Source organism: Dreissena polymorpha, chromosome 7, assembly GCF_020536995.1.
Source record: "Dreissena polymorpha isolate Duluth1 chromosome 7, UMN_Dpol_1.0, whole genome shotgun sequence".
Classification (NCBI taxonomy): domain Eukaryota; kingdom Metazoa; phylum Mollusca; class Bivalvia; order Myida; family Dreissenidae; genus Dreissena; species Dreissena polymorpha.
The window spans coordinates 47,447,176-47,469,861 of NC_068361.1; the positions used below are offsets into that span (position 1 = coordinate 47,447,176).

The window sequence follows — 22,686 nt, forward strand, 5'->3', positions numbered from 1 at the left end:
GTATTAACAGGCAGCTCTAATCTTTCCTAGCGAAATGAAAAATGCCCCGCCCCCGTGTGGCCATGTTTTTCAACCAACTGGCGTCATTTTTGAACTCGTCAAAGATATTATTATGATGAATCTTCTGACAGAGTGTCATAAAGAAAGGACTATAAATGTTGCCTCTAGAGAAGATTTAACTATAGCCATAGATAGCCATATCAGGAAAAATGCCCCACCTCTTGGCAGCCATGTTTTTCAAGCAAACGTAACCATTTTCAAACTCATCCTAGATATCAATAAGACAAATCTTCTGACCATATTTCATGAAGATTGGACAATAAATGTGGCCTCTAGAGTGTTAACAAGGTTTTACAAAAGCCATATATAGCCTTATCAGGAAAGATCCCACACCCCCTGGTGGCCATGTTTTTAAAGAAACCAAAATCATTTTGGAACGCATCCAAGATATAATTGGAACAAATCTTCTGACCAAGTTTCATGAAGATCAGAAAATAAATGTGGCCTCTAGCTTGTTAACAAGGTTTAACTATAGCCATAGAAGCAAAAATGCCCTGCCTCATGGCGGCCATGTTTTGAACCAACCGGCATCATTTTTGAACTCGTCCAAGATATTATTGGGACGAATCTTCTGACCGAGTGTCATGAAGATAGGACAATAAATGTGGCCTCTAGAGTGTTAACAAGATTTCACTATAGCCAAATATAGCCATATACGGAAAAATGCCCTGCCCCTAGGCAGCCATGTTTTTCAAGCAAAGGCTTCCATTTTCGAACTCATCAAAGATATCATAGGGACAAATCTTCTGACCAAGTTTCATGATGATCGGAAAATAAATGTGGCCTCTAAAGTGTTAACAAGGTTTAACTCAAGTCATATTAGGAAAAATGCCCCGCCCCCTGGCGGCCATGTTTTTTTAACGAACCGGCATAATTTTCCAACTCTTCCAAGATATTATTGAGATGAATCTTCTGACTATGTTTCATGAAAATTGGACGATAAATGTGGCCTCTAGAGCGTTAACAAGATTTTACTATAGCCATATATAGCCATACAAGGAAAAACGCCCCACCCCTTGGCAGCCATGTTATTCAAGGAAAGGTTTCCATTTTGAACTCATCCAAAATATCAATGGGACAAATCTTCTGAGCAAGTTCCATAAAGATCGAAAAATAAATGTGGCCTCTAGAGTGTTAACAAGTTTTTACAATAACCATATAAGGAAAAATGCCCCTTGGCAGCCATGTTTTTCAAGCAAACTTAACCATTTTCAAACTCATCCAAGATATCATTGAGACCACTGGCGGCCAAGTTTTTTAACCAACCGGCATCATTTTCGAACTTGTCCAATATATTATTGGGATGAATCTTATGACCCAGTTTCATGAAGATCAGACAATGAATGTGGTTCCTAGAGTGTTAACAAGATTTTACTATAGCCTGTACAGAAAAATGCCCCACCCCTTGGCAGCCATGTTTTTCAAGCAAACTTAACCATTTTCAAACTCATCCAAGATATCATTGAGACCAATCTTCTGACCAAATTTCATGAAGATTGGACAATAAATGTGGCCTCTAGAGTGTTATCAAGGCGAATGTTGACGCCAAACAACGCACGATGGACAAAAGGTGATCACAAAAGCTCACTATGAGCACATTGTGCTCAGGTTAGCTAAAAAATAAACAGGTGATAAACAAGTAACAAACACTTCCTCATTTTATTGGCATTTAATATCTAGACAATATAAAAATAAGAAACTATACAAAAAAGTCAGTGTATAACTAGGAAGTACTACAATCATTCGAAGCACTTGAGTACACAAAAGCAATATATAAGCTTTTACATAAGCTGTTTATTTCATGAAAAATCGAGGATCTAAAAGCTAGACTACAGCAATACCGTAAGTTACATGCAGACATCTTTTGATAAAACATTTGTTTATTTTATGCCCAAAAATATTGTAAATTGACCGACATACAAAATTAAAATTTCACCTGTATCATCAAATGCATACAATCAAATGCCTTCAGTGAATCTACTAGTTGAAAATAATGCTTCACTCAACAACATACTTACAAAATTGAAATATGACGAGAACTAGGTGTAATACAATTTAACTAATACATTTAACCATTGCACTTTACTTGTATGGTATACATTTTCAGTTAAAATAATTTCATAATGGCACACAGAAATATGTGGTATATTGAAAATAAAATATAATAGGATATTAACCAATTTATGTCTAGCATCTAGATAAAAGGCCTTGGCAAACAGCGTAGACCCAATTGAGACGCAGCATGATGTGTCTCATCAGGGTCTACACTGTTTGCTTAAAGGAATTTCTGTAAGAAATATTCTAAATATAGAAATGAATATACTAGAAATCCCTAATTTTGGAAATAAATTGATCCAATTTAGAAGGATGGGAGAGTCCACTAGGCATAAATGGGTTAATTATACTCTGTTCTTTTGAGTTCAATGATATCAGAAATATGAATGTATAATTTGGTTAAATTTGTTACTTAAAAATGACTAGATGACACCAAACTACTATGCACCTTATATAAATTATCAAACAGAGTGTTGATAAGGGACTGTGCACACTTAACATATTCAAACATTAGTGGTCTAGCTTGAAAATACAGCATTTGGAGAAAATCTGAATTAAAGACTTAACAAACAGACACACATAAATATATACCAAACTTTATAATACTGATATTATTTTTGATATATCTTTACAAATATTATGCCATTTTTCCACATATAACATCACAATCCTTTGTTTTATTTGGTCATGATGTTCTTAATCCACTTATTCACTCAAACAATTTTTGAAAATTACATTGAAGGTATGTGATTTTGTAGCTGGATGTACTTAAGCCCTTATACCTGTCCCACTTAGAAGCAAAGCAAATATGGCTATGCGCAAACAGCATAAAACAAGAACAGCCTGCGAGTAACTCGCAGTCTGTTCAGGTTTTAAGCTGTTTGCTGCTCATCAGTATCTAAGGTTTGGAGATGAAGCCTTAAAAACTTTTATCTAGTAAGAAAGGTTTTTAATAAAATATAACTTTCTATGGGACTACAAATGCATGAAAATACATATCTAAGTGGTGAAGGTTTATAGGAACTTATTCAACAAAAAGCCGGCCTGTCCCGAGGTGATGAAGTGGTAAACAATTGCACTGACTGCCTTTCTTTATGATTATTTCCCGGTACTATAACCATATTACTGGTAAAATAGAAAAGTCAAAGTACTTTGTTATGCCAAATTATTATTCACGCGCATATATTGTATTAACGAGAATGTTAAAAGATCTATGCCAAGGTATACAGAACTGCCAGTTTATTTATATTTAATAATCTCTTCAACCTGTACTCATGAATTCTGTTACGGGATATGTCCCTATTTGGCTATGATATATAATTGCTGACTTCAAGATCATGGAAGTTCAGCTCAAATAAAAACAGGGACCTTTTTTATGTAATGCTTCTCTATGAGTTATAGGAAATATCAGTGATTTAAAAACAATAGTTCACAGTGACTAACAGTTAAAAATAAAAGTGAAAGTTATTGAGAATTTCACTGTTTAACTGTAAAACCCAATTATTATTATATTGTGATGTTATTATTCCAGGGTAATTCTTAAGTTTAACTATTTTGAATGTACATAAACGGTGGAAAATGCATTAATAAAATGAAAATTTGTTGTTATTCGGTAGACTATCAATTGTTATTCACTTGTGATCATAAAAGATAAATATTTCCCTGATCACTCATAAATTAAAGTCTATTATCTACAGAAACCTACAAAAATCATCTACTTCTTTATTTGAATTCAAAGTAACGATAGTTTATCAATATGAAAAATAAATTGCATATTATAAAAATGTAACTGCCAATTAAGACACAAAGAAGAGCTTTACAACACATTATTAAGACATACAAATTATCAGAATAATATGTAATTGCCATCACATTAATGTATACATAAAAACAATATACTAGCATATATACAGATCATTTCAATTAATTATTAACAATTTCTACAAAAAAAGGAAGAAGTTACACAGATCCTATACAACCAACAGTACTGGTATATAAACTAGCCTACAATTTTGTAATGTTAGGAAAATATGTGTTTTTTTTATCGATAAAAACTGTGGTCCAAATGAAACAGATAAATACTGGTCAAAAATTGGAATGCTTGGATAATACAGTGAAAGTTTAAAACACTTTCTGCCATCTGACGTAATTGGTCCCAATGAATACATTGCATGTATTGGTGTTCACATTATTTTTATGTTCTTTTACTGATGTGAGCTGTAATATCGTACGAGTCTAGTTATGGGAAAACTGGGCTTAATGCATGTGCGTAAAGTGTAGTCCCAGATTAGCCTGTGGAGTCTGCACAGGCTAATAAGGGATTACACTTTCAGCTTTTACATACTTCCTTTCGTTTAAAGGAAGTCTCTTATAAACAACAAGATGCGTTTGTGAAACACAATGTCCCCCTATATGATGTTTGACCTTGAAGGATGACCTTGACCTTGTGAAGGATGACCTTGACCTTTCACCACTCAAAATGTGCAGCTCCATGAGATACACATGCATGCCAAATATCAAGTTGCTATCTTAAATATTGCAAAAGAATTAATAAAATAAGCGATTTGGGCCACATATATTTAACCTCTGACCTTGAAGAATGACCTTGACCTTTCACCACTCAAAATGTGCAGCTCCATGAGATGCACATGCATGCCAAATATCAAGTTGCTATCTTCAATATTGCAAAAGTATTTATAAAATAAGCGATTTGGGCCACATATATTTGACCTCTGACCTTGAAGGATGACCTTGACCTTTCACCCCTCAAAATGTGCAGCTCCATAAGATACACATGCATGCCAAATATCAAGTTGCTATCTTCAATATTGCAAAAGTATTCATAAAATGAGCGATTTTGGCCACATATATTTGACCTCTGACCTTGAAGGATGACCTTGACCTTTCACCACTCAAAATGTGCAGCTTCATGAGATACATATGCATGCCAAATATGAAGTTGCTATCTTTAATATAGCAAAAGTTATTGCAAAATGTTAAAGTTGGCGCAAACAGACAGACAGACCAACGGACCAACAGACCAACAGACAGACAGGGCAAAAACAATATGTCCCCCACTACTATAGTGGGGGACATAAAAATCCAGTTTAGGGCAGAAAGTGTTGTCCCTGATTAACCTGTGCAAACTGCACAGGCTAATCTGAGACGACACTTTACACACATGCATGAAGTACAATTTTCTGCGAACCAGGCTCATCTACAAAAACATAGCAAGAAGACATTGCAAGCTTAAAAATATAGCAAGAAGACATTGCAAGCTTAAAAATATAGCAAAAAGACATTGCAAGCTTATTTTTTTTACAAGATACCAAATAGCTAATTTATTTGTATGACACTGCAGATTGTATTACCTTCAAAAAAACACTAACTTGCACTCAAAACCATTAAATTGCTTTCATGAAAACTAGACGAGACCAAGTAATATAGCATAAGTCCATTTCTCTATTGCACATTAAAAGAAGTGTATGCGACAAGAAGGAACTGTTTACTGGCATGATTTCAGATACAATGATTATGTGTAAAAGGCAACTGAAGAAAAAGTATTTCGCATATAACCAGATCAGCAAAGAATAATGTATAGATAAATAAGAACGTTCAATACACTATTTAAAACTGTGCGGTTATCATCATTAAACTTTAACAAAAATCAAATGAGATTCTTCTTGATAAAAAAACCCATAAAGATACACACTTTTATTGCATTATGTTTTAAAAATGTATTGTAACATCAAATTGTCTTTTATCAGTAACAAGGAATAAGTAACAAATCTTAGTTCACATGAACAAATGCAGGAACGACCATAACAAGTTTTGAAAAAACTAGCATAAATGCATGTGCATACATTGTCGTCCAAGATCCTGTGCAGATCCGCACAGGTAAATCAGTGATATCACTTCCCAAGTAAACTTGATTTTTGTTTAGAAAGGACTTTTTTTAACACAAAATTCCATAAAAACAACTGCATAGGCTACTCTGGGACGACACTTTACCGACATGCATTGAGCCCAGTTCTCCCACAACTTGGCTAAGGCCCATCTAAGATAATTATTATTATTATTATTATACCGGATTTATATAGCGCCCTTTTCATGCAAGAGTGAACGTTCAAAGGCGCTTAGATAATGCTTTAGATATTTGATTGTTAGTTAGGGAACCTGATATATGCTTGACAACACGGCTTCACTTGACGTTAGACTTTGTACCAGAGGCTGAAGAAACCTGAAATAGTTGTAAGTCATCATTATTAAGGATAGAAAAACGTGGTTATCCATCACAGTCAATTTCAAACTTTGGAAAACCGACCAGGCAACTAGCTTTTTAGAAAAGATTGAACCATTTTCCCTGCTGTTTGAATCTTTTTTTTTAAAGCATCATAAAATGGCAGAGTGCCTGAAGTCATGTCCTCCATGTTGTATTGTTGTCTGATTTTGTTTTCTTAAAAGTAAGTGTTAGTTAATAATAACAAGTACTTGGTTCTGGGGACCTTAATCATTGCCCAGGCTACAAAAGAGCTAAAGATAGTTGTTTGTCTTAACGACCTAGTGAAGGTTTCAATACTGATTATTAAGGTGAACTCAGAGTAAAAAAGTGCTAAATATCAGTAACCTAAAAAAAATCCATAGAACAGAGCATGTTTACATTATGTGTCACTATTCCTGACACCAAAATAAAACTGCTAGTGCTAAAACTGCTGTCTTATGATATTTGGATGATCTACTCTAGTGTTTATAGCAGAACAATTTCTAGCTTATAAGGCATGTCTTTTTCCGAATGTTTTGATTTAACGTTCAAGACATTTTCAAACCCAGTTTAAGATAGTTATGTTTATCAAACATACATTTAATTACAACAATCAATAATGAATATGAACCAGGGCTATAGATAACAAGCGTATTTGCGTTATTACGCAATTAAAAAAAAACAAAAATGTTATTACATTCAAAATAAAAAGTACAAAAACACAAAAACAAATTTAATAACGTAATTCTCGTAAAAAACCTTGCGTCATAAGCGCAATGCTTAGGAACACCGGGCGTATTTTTTAGATTGGTTATTTTCCGTACACAAATGTACCATATGCCGTCCTATGAAGAAAAGAAGGCAGTCTTTCAAGCGGTTATCAATCTTTGGGTTATTATTGTAATTATTTGTAGAAGACCTGTCCAATTTCTACTTTCATTTTCAAGGTATTCAACTCAAAATGACCCGAAAACGGGGTGCATCGCTTTCAACAGCCAATACTTCATCAATTGTGCAGGAATTTTCACCAACTTGGTAGTGTTCAACGCAAAAATGAATAGCAAAAATGAATGAACTTTGAAATTCATTTCAGAAATTCAGTAATTGTTTGTTGTTATGTACAGGTACCTTTTTCTGAATTCCATTTGTGTAAATAATATAGTAACCTTAGTAGATTTTTATTATATTATATGTCATTCCCTAAATTAATCAATTGAGTTAAAAAAACGGGGGTGAAAAACCCAATTAAGCTCAAAAGTAGGGGTTGAAAATTTTTGCTAAAACTATTGAATAAACAAAAACCATAATGTTGTCAAAAACAGGGGGTGATTACCCAATATACCCCAAACGTTATCTATAGCCCTGTATGGACCTAAATAATCAGAAGTTTGAAGTTGCCTTTGTGTAGTGGATATGGTGTCGGCCTAGTGAGTGGGAGGTCACAGGTTTGATACCCACTGTGGGAGCGTTCATTAGATCTCCTCCATAGACAACAAGTAATGGTTCTTGTCCCAGGAAACGGACTCTACCGCATTTCAAATAAGCCTAAGGATGCAATGGAGCAAAAATAATTAGGTTAAAACTATATAATCAGAAAAATATCCCGCCCCTCCCACCCCAAAAATAAAAAAAGAGAACCGCGTAACAGGTGCCAACCCTCGGCTGCGGGTGCAGTTTTGAAACAAAGTTTTGAAAGCTTGTCAGAATTTATTTTTTTTAGAGGTCACAGTGACCTTGACCTTTGACCTAGTGACCCCAAAATGGGCGTGGCATGTAGAACTCATCAAGGTGCATCTACATATGAAGTTTCAAAGTTGTAGGTGGAAGCACATCGGTTTTAGAGCCAATGTTAAGGTTTTAGCACGACCCAGACGTCAGACGGTGAATGACACGACGAGCTGGCTATGACTATACCTCGTGTTTTCTCCAAAAACGCCGAGCTAAAAATACTGATACCTTTTCCATAATTATCTTCTCTGAAATATCTGATGCATCTGTTGCAAATATTGTCACATGGAAGGGTCCAAAGGCAGCCTCTAATGTGCCTTTGTGGGTGGATATCTTTGCCTTTGTCATTGGTTTAACTGAGTTGCCTACCCTGGAATAAACAAGGTACCAACATTTATCTCCCCTGCAAACACAGATACCATAACTAGTGTCGCCTGCAAATACAGATACCAAAAATTGTCTGCCCTGCAAATACGGATACCAAAATTTGTCTGCCCTGCAAATACAGATACCAAAATTTGTCGCCCCTGCAAATACAGATACCAAAATTTGTCTCCCTTGCAAATACAGATACCAAAATTTGTCTCCCCTGCAAATACAGATACCAAAATTTGTCTACCCTGCAAATACAGATACCAAAATTTGTCTCCCCTGCAAATACAGATACCAAAATTTGTCTCCCCTGCAAATACAGATACCAAAATTTGTCTCCCCTGCAAACACAGATAATAAAACTAGTCTCCCCTGCAAACACAGATACCAAAATTTGTCTCCCCTGCAAACACAGATACCAAAACTTGTCTCCCCTGCAAACACAGATACTAAAATTTGTCTCCCCTGCAAACACAGATACCAAAATTTGTCTCCCCTGCAAATACAGATACCAAAATTTGTCTCCCCTGCAAACACAGATACCAAAATTTGTCTCCCCTGCAAAAACAGATACCAAAATTTGTCTCCACTGCAAACACAGATACCAAAACTAGTCTCCCCTGCAAACACAGATACCAAAACTAGTCTCGCCTGCAAACACAGATACCAAAATTTGTTTCCCCTGCAAACATAGATACCAAAATTTGTCTCCCCTGCAAATACAGATACAAAAATGTGTTTCCCCTGCAAACACAGATACCAAAATTTGTCTCCCCTGCAAATACAGATACCAAAATTTGTCTCCCCTGCAAACACAGATACCAAAACTAGTCTCGCCTGCAAACACAGATACCAAAATTTGTTTCCCCTGCAAACACAGATACCAAAATTTGTCTCCCCTGCAAACACAGATACCAAAATTTGTCTCCCCTGCTAATACAGATACCAAAATTTGTCTCCCCTGCAAACACAGATACCAAAATTTGTCTCCCCTGCAAACACCATTACCAAAATGTGTCTCCCCTGCAGCTGCAAATACATAATCCATAATTGGGCTCCTCTGCAAATACACATTCAAAAGGATGTCTCCACGAGCAGATACAAGAAGATTACAATTGCAATGATCTTACCATTATCTTTCCTAAATTGAACACACACACACACGGAACAAATTTGTTTCCATTAAATAAACATACACATTAAAGGTAGTCAACTATTTGTCTTCTGTTCAATATATATCACAATTGTATACTGTGAAATAAATATTAACAAAAGATGTGTTTGTCAGAAACACTATGCCCCCTACTGTGCCGCTTTGATTTATTTAATGTTTTTTTATCATTTGGCAGGTGAAGATAATTTTAACAAGGGAAGTCATATTTTTTAAAGGGATGTAATAAAAAAATTACTTCCCTTGTAAAAATTATCTGTACCTGCCAAATTATAAATAGAAATTATCTCCATTTAAAGCTTGTTACTTCCCTTGGATTTGTTTTTTGACCTTTGACCTTGAAGGATGACCTTGACCTTTCACCACTCAAAATGTGCAGCTCCATGAGATACACATCCATGCAAAATATCAAGTTGCTATCTTCAATATTGCAAAAGTTATGGCCACTGTTAAAGATTACGGACGGATGGACAGACAGACAGACAGACAGACTGACAGTTCAACTGCTATATGCCACCCTACTGGGGGCATAAAAAGTTACTAAATGTAATCTACACAACTATACAAAGATGTCTACATTGAACTGTATATAGCTTAAAATATCAATTCCTGGAATGAACATAATTGGCAACCCTAAACTGTACAAGTCTACCATAACTCATGCAAAGAGTTGTCTACCCCTTACTAGTAATTTGTTGTCTTCAGATTAACTAAACATAGTCATCTATCCTTTACTGCATATAGCTGTCTATCATGAATAGTTGATCGTTTTATTATTTAAACAGTACAAAGTTTTCTACCCCAAACTGTAAATTGTTGTCACAGCGAATTTTTTTTTGCATTCATTTGTTACAGCCTGTGTCATTTGAATTGGGAAAATTAGCGCAATGAAACGTGAAATTGGGAAAAATAGCGCGATAAACCATGATATTGGGAAAAATTAAGCATTATAAATATAATTATTAGTAATAGAAAAACATATTGTTTTTAAGTGCATGTTCAGGGGGTTTTCTAGCCATTTTGGAAAAAGGAGTCCGGTCAAATTGGGAATTTTTTAAATCAATAAAAGTGGAAAATTTGGGGAATTATTTATCAACAAGCATATTCGTTGAATTGATATCCCCCGCAAATATGCTTCTGGACACAAAAGTGTTATATTAGACACTCAAAAAAGCATTTTGTCAATATACAAAGGGCCATAACTCTGTTATTAACAGATGGTGTACAATATCATTTGGCGTGCAACATCCTCTTATGCATATATATACTCATACCAAGTTTCAATGAAATCCGCCAAAGTACTTCCAAGATATGGCTCCGGACGGACGGAAAGACGGACGGACGGACAACGCCAAAACAATATCCCTCGGCCTATGGCGGGGGATTAAAAAGGGACTAAATAAAAGTTACATATTTTGTAGGATGTTTAAAAAAAAAAGTTTAGATCTAGAGTTAAGAAATCATAATTGAGTCATAAGAGACTTCTATCTTTAAAAAAAAAATAAAAAAATGGGGAAATTTGGCTATTTTGGGGGAAATTTTGGTCAGATTTTGGGGGAAATACATGGAATTTGGAAATGAGAAGCAGCCGAAAATCAGCAGTAATTTTGAGCAAAAAAAATCACTGTGTCTTCCCCTATATTGTACAAAGTTGTCCATCCTACACTGTACATAGTTGTCTACCCTAAACTGTACATATTTGTCCATTCTTAACTGTAAAAAGCTGCCTATCCTAAACTGTAAATAGTTGTCTATCCTAAACTGTATGTAGTTGTCTATCCTAAACTGTACATAGTTGTCTACCCTAAACTGTACATAGTTGTCTACCCTAAACTGTACATATGTGTCTATCTTAAACTGTACAAAGCTGTCTATTCTAAACTGTACATAGTTGTCTATTCTAAACTGTACATAGTTGTCTACCCGAAACTGTACATATTTTTCCATCCTTAACTGTACAAAGCTGTCTATCCTAAACTCTACATGATTGTCTATCCTAAACTGTACATATTTGTCCATCCTTAACTGTACAAAGATGTCTATCCTAAACTGTACATGATTGTCTATCCTTAACTGTACACATTTGTCTATTCTAAGGCTAAACTGTACAAAGCTGTCTATCCTAAACTGTACATAGTTGTCTATCCTAAACTGTACATAGTTGTTTACCCTAAACAGTACATAGTTGTCTATCCTGAACTGTACATAGTTGTCTATCCTAAACAGTACATAGTTGTCTATCCTGAACTGTACATATTTGTCGATCCTAAACTGTACATATTTGTCTATCCTAAGCTTTACATATTTGACTATCCTAAACTGTACATAGTTGTCTATCCCAAACTGTACAAAATTGTTTTTTTCCTAAAATGTACATAGCTGTCTATCCTAAACTGTACACAGTTGTCTATCCTAATTTTTCCATAGTTGTCTATCCTAAAGTGTACATTGCTGTCTTCTCCTTAACTGTACAAAGGTGTCTATCCTTACGTGAACATAGTTCTATATCCTAAATTCTACATGTTTGTCTACCACGAAATAAAAATAATTGTCGATATTATTCTTTAATAATAATGTCATCTATCCTTTACTGAAAATAGTCTTCTACCACAAATTAAGTTTTCTTGTTATCATATGCAACAAGTTGCACAATGACTAAACTCTGCAGCATTTTTAACAAATTTCAGTGTAAACCTATATGATCTATGAACCTACCAAATAATGTACACAAACTTCACTGTGGTGATATCGTCCACCATGTCTGTTGCCCTGTAGAGGGCGTACATGGGCTTGTCGTCTGCTAGCGCCGCGGAGATGTCCTGGCTGTCCCCTTCACCATGGCCAGTGAGCACCAATGGACCTTTGGGGTTGCCATCCCTGTAATGTAAGCAAACATTTAAATAAGAACCTTGCTACTTTGACAAAGTTTAGTTTTACCGCATTTATGCATATGAGCATCGCCCTAAGAAAACTGTGCTTAATGCGTATAGTTTTCTCCCCAGATTTCCCTGGCTTATCAGGGATGATCTTTTCCGCCAAGACTGGACTTGTTTATAAGAGACTTCTTTTTAAGGAAAAATCCCATAAATGTGGACAGTGTTGTCCCAGATTAAAGGGGCCTTTTCACAGATTTTGGCATATTTTGAAGTTTGTCATTAAATGCCTTATATTGATAAATGTAAACATTGGATCTTAAAAGCTCCAGTAAAAAATCAAGAATAAAATTTTAAAAAAGAAAAAAAGTAGCCGGTACCAGGGCTCGAACCAGTGACCCCCGGAGTCCTGGAGTAAGTCTGAAGTAAAAAAGCATTAGCCCTCTCGGCTATTCCGCCGGGAATACACAGTTTAAGTATTTTATACCTTATATAAGCAATCTTCGTAGTTTCGTAAATTTAAACGACAACAACAGAACTCTCCAAATTATTCAATCGTTTCGCGTTGCAACGCTTTATGATTTTTAGGTTTTCAAATCGTCAAAAAATACGTATAATGGCTATATTGGACTATGGTAAATGTTCAGTGATACTGTTTTCTCACAAATATCATAACTAAAACAAAAATTTGCGAATCTGAAACAACTTTTTCAATTTTGTCAATTTACCAAACCGTGAAAAGATCCCTTTAACCTGCACAGACTGGGGTGGCACTTTATGTACTTGCATTTAGCCCGGGTTTCCAAGAGCAATGGTGATATGCATAACAGTGAGTAGTAGAATAAAGTTTGTTAAGGTTATGTGGAAATCACAGACTTCTGCATACCACAATTATGTAAGCAAATGATTTATAGTGAAAATGAAGGATGAGTCATCTTGTTCCTAGTTGCTTTCTACCTCTGCACCCCTGAAATATTAAATATTTTGAAATTCCTGTATTATTTAATGACATGGACTGCACAGGCCAATCATGGACAACATGTAACACACATGCAATAAGCCCTGTTTTCCCAGACCCATCCTTAAATAGATTATTAGGACTCCTACTCACTGGTATTCTGCGACTACCCAACTAACAGGACTCTCGTCACTCCGAACAAGGGATATTGCGTCCACAACCTGCGGATCGATTTGGATCGAGGCTCCCTCACTCGAGATCTGTGGACCTGCAGTACAAGACATAGGCATGAGGGTATGTTTATTGCAATAAAAAACATTCACAAAATATTGTTCTCTGACTAGAAATACTAGAGCTTTGTCACTAAACCGACCAAAACCCAATCAATTCTTTCTATACAGCTATAGCTAAGTTTGTATAAGAGCCTACCTCTCGGAAAACGAGGCTAGTGTTTTAAGTTTTGTCCCAGATTAGCCTGTGAAGACTGCACAGGCTAATCAGGGACAATCATTTACGCACATGAATTAAGTGCTCTTCCCACAGCAAGACTCTTATACAAAAAAGTATTGGCAATCAATTACACATAATATTCAATAAGTAAGCTGACTAAACAATTATGACAGTTTGAAAATACTTACCTCACTAATGATATTGAAAAAGTTGATTTGTAAATGCTTTGTTACATGAAAGGAATAAATATATGTCAATATTATGACAATCACCAGATTTTGCAGCCCTCCCTCTGTCTGGAAGCTGGGTTTGCGTAAATCCCCTCATTTGATGCCCTTGTGTGGACTCAAGTACTTTTGATTTTTTGCCTGTGTTTTCTTCAAGCTAGAGTGTATGAAAAGAAGATTATTCAATACCAATACATAATAATAGATCAACACTTACACACTGAATTACAAAGTTATAATAGCAAAATACCATTCATAAAGAGTTAAAATTAATTAAAACAAAATACAGGTTATTCGCGCATGTTCAGTCCCAATTATTTGCAATAGATTGCAAATAATTGGGACTGAACATGCCTGAATTACATGTTTTATAACAGTGCATCGGGTAGAGCACTTAACCGTTAACTCCACCTTCGTTCTCAGTAAAAGATTAAAAAGGCTATATGCAATGTTATTATACCTCACTTTTATGCTAAACTCCCATATGCCATAGTGACATTTTCACATAGAAATACTGTCAGACCCAGCAGGAAAAATTTACTGTCCAAACAAGAAATGTGTTTGTCGGAAACACAACGCCCCCTTCTGCGCAGCTTTGATTTATTTTTGGACCTTTGACCTTGAAGGATGACCTTGACCTTTCACCACTCAAAATGTGTGGCTCCATGAGATACACATGCATGCCACATATCAAGTTGGTATCTTCAATACTGCCAAAGTATTCATAAAATGAGCGATTTTGGCCACATATACTTGACCTCTGACCTTGAATGATGACCTTGACCTTTCACCACTCAAAATGTGCGGCTCCATGAGATACACATGCATGCCAAATATCAAGATGGTATCTTCAATATTGCCAAAGTATTCATAAAATGAGCGATTTTGGCCACATATATTTGACCTCTGACCTTGAAGGATGATTTTGACCTTGACCTTCCACCACTCAAAATGTGCGGCTCCATGAGATACACATGCATGCCAAATATCAAGTATCTATCTTCAATATTGCAAAAGTATTCATAAAATGAGCGATATTGGCCACATATATTTGACCTCTGACCTTGCAGGATGACCTTGACCTTGACCTTTCACCACACAAAATGTGCAGCTCCATGAGATACACATGCATGCAAAATATCAAGTTGCTATCTTGAATATTGAAAAAGTTATTGCAAATGTTAAAGTTGGACCAAACAGACCAACGTACAGGGCAAAACTATAGTGGGTGGGGGACATAAAAATACTGTCCCCCACTAAAAAAAATACTGTCGCCCGCTACCTAAGCAATCACGTGTGGATTGGTAAAAAAAATATACTGTCCCATTCGTGCATGTGCAGTACGCAGTTTTGCATTTCCGTTGTAAGCAGACGACCAATATTAAAATTGTTCATGGTTCATATAAATTGTTAATGTTTGAATAGCTTCGCCTCGGTTATTTCCTCAAGTTGACCCTGTCAGACATGTAATATTTATATACTATTACACTATTGGTTTAGCATGTAGATTAAGACAAAGGAAGCCAATTTTATCTGTGAGAAAGCGATGTTTTATGGCTTCTTGGCAGAAAATGCTTTTGAATATCCTTTACTTCGATTACGTCAAACCAGGGCCGTACCCAGGAAATGTTGACTGGGGGGGCCCAAACGGGGAGGGTGCGGGAGGGGTTGCCCCTCCGGAATAGATTTTTTTTATTAGGCACTGTTCAAGGTGAATTTTAATGCATATAGAAACATATGTTGTGTTATAAATTTATGGATATATAACAAGTAAATCAGCACCTTTCTGAAGTCTCAAGCTTTAACCATTACGGGCCGTCCATAAAGTATGTCACGCTCCAGGTGGGGGGAGGGTGAGTAAGAAAGTGACAGTTTGTGACATGGGGGAGGGGGTCAGGCCATGTGTGATGTCACACATTTATTTTAAAAAAATTGTATAATTTATTTATTATTTCTTTAGTAGAATTTTAAAATAATTTTCAAAAATTTGTGAAACATTTGAATTAGTTTTATGTCAAAATTAGACGAATTGCGTATCTCCTGATTCTGTTGTTTGAATGTTTTATAGGCAACTTGGCTGAGCCGGCTTATTCAATAGGCACAACCTCCACACAGATTTCAATGACAATATAATTGGACTGTTCCATATTTAGTTAGTAAAGGGTTGAAGGAAAAGTTTGAAACTTATGATAAATCGGTGATCAAGTTTGTCCCTTAACAATCAATAGATTTTCTAATTTTACCAACATGTGGTCCCTAAATCCAATATAAGAACATCAAAGTACTTGAAAATCAGCGGTTGCTGGTTGCGTAAGACAAAAGTTGCTGAATACAATATCAAAAAGGAGTGAAAACACACAGGGGAATTCAAAGTGGTCACATAGGACAAAGGTCGCTTAATGAATTGAATTGAAAATGGCCCCACTGTGCTTAAAGTGGCGCCACCATGCTTTAAGTGGCCCTACTAAGCTTATGGTGGCTCTTCTGCGCTTTAAGTGGTCCCACTGTGCTTAAACTGGCCCCACTATGCTTTAAGTGGTCCCTTTGTGCTTAAAGTGGTTCCACTGTGCTTAAAGTGGCTCCGCTGTGTTTAAAATAGTTAGAGTGCTTAAAGTGACTCCACTGTGCTTTAAGTGGCTCCACTGTGCTTTAAGTGGCCCCACTGTGTTTAAAATAGCTAAAGAGTGCTTAAAGTGGTTCCACTGTGCTTGAAGCAGCTGACATCTTCTGGTATTACCCACCTGTTGCTGGATTTTCTCTATTTTGAAGTCATCCACAGAGCCCGTCTCTATAAAGAGGTGGTACGGGTTGAATTTCTCCTGAATACTCCCATGGACCACTCCAAACTTGCCCTTCTTTGTGAAAGGAACTTCCTCTCCCAACCTAACAAGTCAGTTACAATAACTTACATATAACAAGAGCACCGCATAACAGATGCCACGCTCGGCTGCGAAAGTTTGTCAGATTTTTTTTTTAAGGTCACAGTGACCTTGACCTTTGACCTAATGACCCAAAAATGGGTGTGGCCTTTAGAACTCATCAATGTGCATCTACATATGAAGTTTCAAAGTTGTAGGTGGAAGCACTTTGATGTTAGAGGAAAATGTCAAGGTTTAAGCAGGACACGGGCGGACAACACCACAGCAACGAGCTGGCTATGACGATATCTCGGGTTTCTCCGAAAACAGTCGAGCTAAAAAATGGATCTTACAGTAACATACAAAGCAATTATTTTACAGATGTTGTATGCTACATTTCAGCCTGATTCTGGGAAAATTCGGCTGATTGCATTTGCATAGTGTCGTCCCTGTTAAGCCTGTTCAGTAAGCACAGGCTATTCTGGGACAACACTTTTCACCTTGGATTTGCGTTTCAAATAAACTTCCTTTGAACAAAAAATTCAGTGAAATTAGAAAGTTTTGCCCCAGACAAATCTCACTGCGGGGAATCACGTGATCACAAAAGTACATTGTACGCACAATATGGCTGAAAAAGCTCTCGCTTAATGACGAAAATCAAGGTATTATCATATTTTATAATATCTAAATTAATGATAACTATGCGCAAAGTACCCGCTTAGTCTCCTTATGTACTCTGGTAATTGTCGTTTTTCTTAGATTTCTGTAGTTTTCTCAAACAGTGAATCTGTGGGGACACTTTAAGCACATGCGTTGAGCCCAATTTTCCCACAAGGCGGCTAATAAAAAGGACATAACAGTAACATACACAGCAAATGTTTTACAGATATTGTTTGCTACATGTAAAGTACATGCATAGACCATTTAATTGTTAGGCCTTGTTTTGTTAGCATTGAGAAGAGCCTAAAAGCACATGGCTTCTTGGATATAGTATACTGTACTGCGTTTGTTTAATAAATTAAATGATAAGATATAAATACATTTCTAAATCAGAATGTCTTTCAATTACCAAAGGTTGTACATGTATTAAGTGTATTCATTGTAGAAGGAAGTAAACTCCAGTCCTAGTATTAAATACCAATTTGAAATTCTGGGCTGACACATAAACACTCTATGTCGAGGGCAGTTTGATAACTTTTTTTACTAAATTAAATTATATGATATAAAATACATTTCTAAATCAAAATGTCTTTTAATCACTAAAGGTTGTATTAAGTGTATTCATTGTAGAATGGTAAATCTGACTTCAAGCCACAACCATTCATCATCAAATTGTCTTATTCAATGATTATTTAATTGAAATATTAAAGCATGGAGTAACTTCTTATTTAATAAAACCATTTGACTCTCACTTAACAACTCTATAACTACTGGCATCTAATGTGCCTTGTGCTGGGAAAACTGGACTTAATGCATGTGCATAAAGTGTTGTCCAAGATTAGCCTTTGCACTTTCCGCAGTCTGTACTGGGAAAACATGTGCATAGAGTGTTGTCCATGATTACCCTTTGCAGTCTGTACTGGTTAAGAAGGGACGACACTTTCCGCTTTTATGGAATTTTTCATTTAAAGAAAGTCTTAGTAAAAATCCAGCTTAAGTGTTAAGTGTCATTCTGCCCACTACACAACCTAATTTGGGACGACACTTTACGCACATGCATTAAGCCCCGTTTTCCCAGGATGAGACTCTAATGATTTATCAGCTCTCACCATCTGAAGTACACAAACTTCACTGTCTTTGACATATCAAATGAGCTTTCATATCGTGCCAGGATGTACATGACCTAAAACAAAAATATAAACAAGTGACATTAAGTAGACACATTACTAAAACAATGATGGAAACTAGAGTGGTGACAATAAATAATCCCCTTATTCATTTTTAGACCCAAAATAAAGCTGCTTACCCGAGTAAAAGCTCTGTCAGAAAATGTCCAAAATTAAGTAATATATCATATAAAATATAGATCTGTAACGCAAGACTTGTAAATTGAAAGACTGCTAAAAGTCCATGCAATATTATATTAAAATAATGTTTACTAAATGAAACAGACAATTGAATGATTTTTATGTTACTTAACACGAACTGCCCCAAGACAGCCTGCTCGACCATTCCTCCCCTTTGATAGAGTTATGTACATAGTTTGTCAATCACTTGATATAATGACTGTGAAGACATATTTGATGATGAATATCTGTAAAACACGGTCTTTAATCACGGGCACCACCTCTTTTTTGCGATGCATTAATAAATGAGCAAATTCTACTTCCAAGGTGGCGCTAAGCATAATGCACCCCTGACACTAACAAATGGGTGATTTAGTAACTGTGTAGATTTAACTATTCCATGAATTGCCAAGCAAAAAATGAGGAAATAATCCAAGGGCTGTCGGTGGCATCCCCCCAAAACAGATTGAGAGCCTTGAATGTGTGTGATGTATTTTGCAATGATAATATAACAGCTGTATATGACTTTGCTTACATTTATATGTTTGGTAAGCAAAAACGTTGAATCAATACCTGGGAATTGTCCAAGTTGTCAGCGATGTCTTCTACATTCTGACCCACTTTTACGACAGCAACCTGTGCAGGATTGTTGTTCACATGACCCACTATTACGAAGGCATCGTCTGTGGCATCGTTCCTCACTGAGGTAGCTGCTTCCTGGAACTCCTCTAGATTTTCGAAGGTTGCTGATGTGCTCATTCTATTTCTGATATATGAAACCAGAAATTATCAAATTTAATGTTTTCACTTAACCAACCGTTTCTAAGTTTTATCACAGTTGAGTCATAGAAAGAGGCCCACTGTTTCCATAGATGTGGTTTAAGGTACTGACTGTGTTGTGTAGTAAAGCAACGTCAGCAATGCCTAGATGGGTAACAGCAAATTGCATCATAACTAATAATCATAACTAAACTGTGCAATCGTTATTGGAAGTTTCTCAGATTTAAGCTTGCAAACCATACTTTTCTAAAATAGAATTTAAAAATCAACCATAATTTAGTTAAAATAAAAAAAAAAATGCCATGAACTGAATCAGTGAAATGCTTCCATTGATCATTAACCCTGACATGACAATCAATTGCACAACGACAAAAATCAATTAGCAATCTCTTTAACAGCAAACAAACAAGGGTATTGAAACAAGTATGTGACAGTGTGTATTTCAAAGTTATTGAGTTTTTTCTGCGCTTGAGGCTGCTGGATTGTGGCCTAGCATTCCTACCAAATTAACTTACTTAACTATTTTATTTGGTGTAATTAATGCTTTTGGGAGGAAAATTTTGCTTTTGTTCCGACCATGATGTTGTGCAGGAATTTTGACAGTTGTATCCCTTGTTTAATTTTATCGTATGTAGAGTATTTTTCTTTAAGGTCCCTGTGACGTATATATTATATATCATATGATCTTGTGCAAGGGCCCCTATGCCTGTGACCAAACTCAACTGCTTCCGAAAACGGGGATCGAACACAGGTCGCCTAGGTAAGCGTGTACTGACCTCTGCGTTAACCGGGTGGCCGGATAGGAAGCTATGCTTTGCAATTTTATTGCTTTCTTACCAAAAAACGATGTTATCAAATCCGATATTTAAACCACGCCTCGAAAACCCGGAAGTGTCACAATGTCTCAAAGTTCCTTTCGTAGGAGTAGCCTCCCTTACTTTATACCGGCGGTGTTAAAAAATATCGTAGTTGTATTTTTCGTCATGGCACCTTTTTAGGTAACAATATACTAAATTCAATCCTTGGTAGAAAACGGTTTGCACGTATTTACCCCCATAACAACACATTTCCTTAAAGACCAGCTGAATGCATTCTAAGAATAAAGGAAGAACAGGACACGTATCAAAGTTCAGTTTTTATAATCCCCGAAAATATTTTCGGTGGAGCATATAGTTGCCAGTTTGTAGTTCCGTACTTCCTTCCTTCCGTCACACTTTTGCTACCGTTTCTCATAGCGCCTTCAATACTTTACCAATCGCTTTCATATTTGGCATGTAGGTACCTTGCATGGACCTCTACCTTTTGATGAGGTTAAAGGTCACTGGGGTCAAGGTCACCGAGGCTAATAATAGACTTCCTTCTGTCACACTTTTGCTACCATTTCTCATAGCGCCCTCAATACTTCGCTAAACGCTTTCATATTTAGCTTGTAGGTACCTTGCATGGACCTCTACCTTTTGATGAGGTTTAAGGTCACTGGGGTCAAGTTCACTGAGGCTAATAATAGACTTCCTTCTGTCACACTTGCTACCGTTTCTCATAGCGCCTTCTATACTTAACCAATCGATTTCATATTTGGCATGTAGGTACCTTGCATGGACCTCTACCTTTTGAGGAGGTTTGAGGTCACTGGGGTCAAGGTCACCGAGGATAATAATAGACTTCCTTTTGTCACACTTTTGCTACCGTTTCTCATAGCGCCTTTAATACTTTATCAATCGCTTTCATATTTGGCATGTAGGTACCTTGCATGGACCTCTACCTTTTGATGAGGTTTGAGGTTACTGGGTCAAGGTCACGGAGGCTAATAATAGATTTTTTAGGTGTTTATTAACACATACATTGACAAAGCGCATCATCGGGGAGCATCCATAAATTTCACTGATATTCTTGTTTTCTCCAGCCACCTATTAGATGATAGTTACCAGTTTCGGCGCACGTTTTCATGTGTTGTATCCTGTCTTAAAACAAAATGTGAATTCTCAGTGAACATCAATGCTCTCGCTAATCACATGTCGATAAAAGATCAAAATAATACATGTAAGTGCCATACACTAAAAACAGAATCTGAATGATACGTTGTCATGACATGTCTTCAAGTAAACGTAATGTTACTTTTGGGCAAAAATCTTGATTATTTATCATAATTATCTTCTGTTCATAATCTAAGTTATCAAATGATACATCAACAAAATTGAAAATAAAATAATTTTTTTTAAAGTTCAGCACGCTTGCATGAAACTTCGCAACATCGTCATTCATCATGCAATTATAAAATAACTTTCCACAAACATCCACCATGAGAATGCAAATTATGTCATGAATCTGCTGTCTTCCCAACTCTAACATTTGAACGTCGAGTCCAAACTGCAACTTTTTCACAATGTATTTTATTCTTTGGGAAATAGGTTCACCATGTGGAAGCAATTGTTTTTATGTATAAAATCCGCTAACCTACCTCCAAGGTCAATGTCACACATATGTATAAAAAGGTCACATTTGAGAACTAAACATCTTTGTCAAGACAGTAAATTGATTATTCATCATGCAATTTTAAAAGATCATACATATATTCACCATGTACAGATGACATGTTAACTACAACATGTGGCCTTATCTGAAGGGTCAAGGTCATATGTGACAGTAAAATGTCCAATATATCAGAAACGTAGATAACACTATGTCTCTGAATATATGCATAGAACAATTTCTTCAAACTGTAACTTCATCATTCATCATGTAATATTAACCCTTTGCATGCTGGGTAATTTGTCTTCTGCTAAAATGTCGTCTGCTGAATTTCTAAAATTAGCATTTTCTTCCATTTTTTTTCAAAGAATACTATCAGAATAGTCAACAGTTTGGATCCTGATGAGATGCCACGTTC

The 22,686-nt window shown here is 36.1% G+C and overlaps 2 protein-coding genes across 3 annotated transcripts in view; one reads left to right on the plus strand and one right to left on the minus strand.

Moving 5' to 3' along the window:
- LOC127838009 (ribonuclease 3-like) overlaps positions 1-22,686 on the plus strand; it is a 521,860-nt gene that overhangs the window by 366,509 nt on the left and 132,665 nt on the right. The window lies entirely within an intron of this gene.
- LOC127838019 (uncharacterized) lies at positions 1,706-20,774 on the minus strand. 2 transcript variants are annotated; one of them, XM_052365522.1, is made up of 9 exons: positions 20,637-20,774; positions 19,593-19,785; positions 18,783-18,856; positions 16,897-17,038; positions 14,201-14,312; positions 13,632-13,746; positions 12,363-12,524; positions 8,333-8,474; positions 1,706-6,355 (listed from the first exon to the last, which is right to left on the minus strand). In XM_052365522.1, the coding sequence occupies exons 2-9, from the start codon at positions 19,776-19,778 to the stop codon at positions 6,317-6,319; spliced, it is 972 nt and encodes a 323-aa protein (XP_052221482.1). In that variant the 5' UTR covers positions 19,779-19,785; positions 20,637-20,774; the 3' UTR covers positions 1,706-6,316. The 2 variants fall into 2 exon arrangements, with proteins under 2 accessions (XP_052221482.1, XP_052221483.1); XM_052365523.1 differs by having other exon boundaries at positions 20,576-20,724.

Excerpts from the sequence above, each read along its gene's own strand:
- LOC127838019 (XM_052365522.1), bottom strand. The coding sequence starts at position 19,778 with ATGAGCACATCAGCAACCTTCGAAAATCTAGAGGAGTTCCAGGAAGCA. Across the intron at positions 18,857-19,592 it reads ACAACTTGGACAATTCCCAG|GTCATGTACATCCTGGCACG; the intron begins GTATTGATTCAA and ends TTTTTGTTTTAG. Across the intron at positions 13,747-14,200 it reads AGGGAGGGCTGCAAAATCTG|GTCCACAGATCTCGAGTGAG; the intron begins GTGATTGTCATA and ends CTTGTACTGCAG.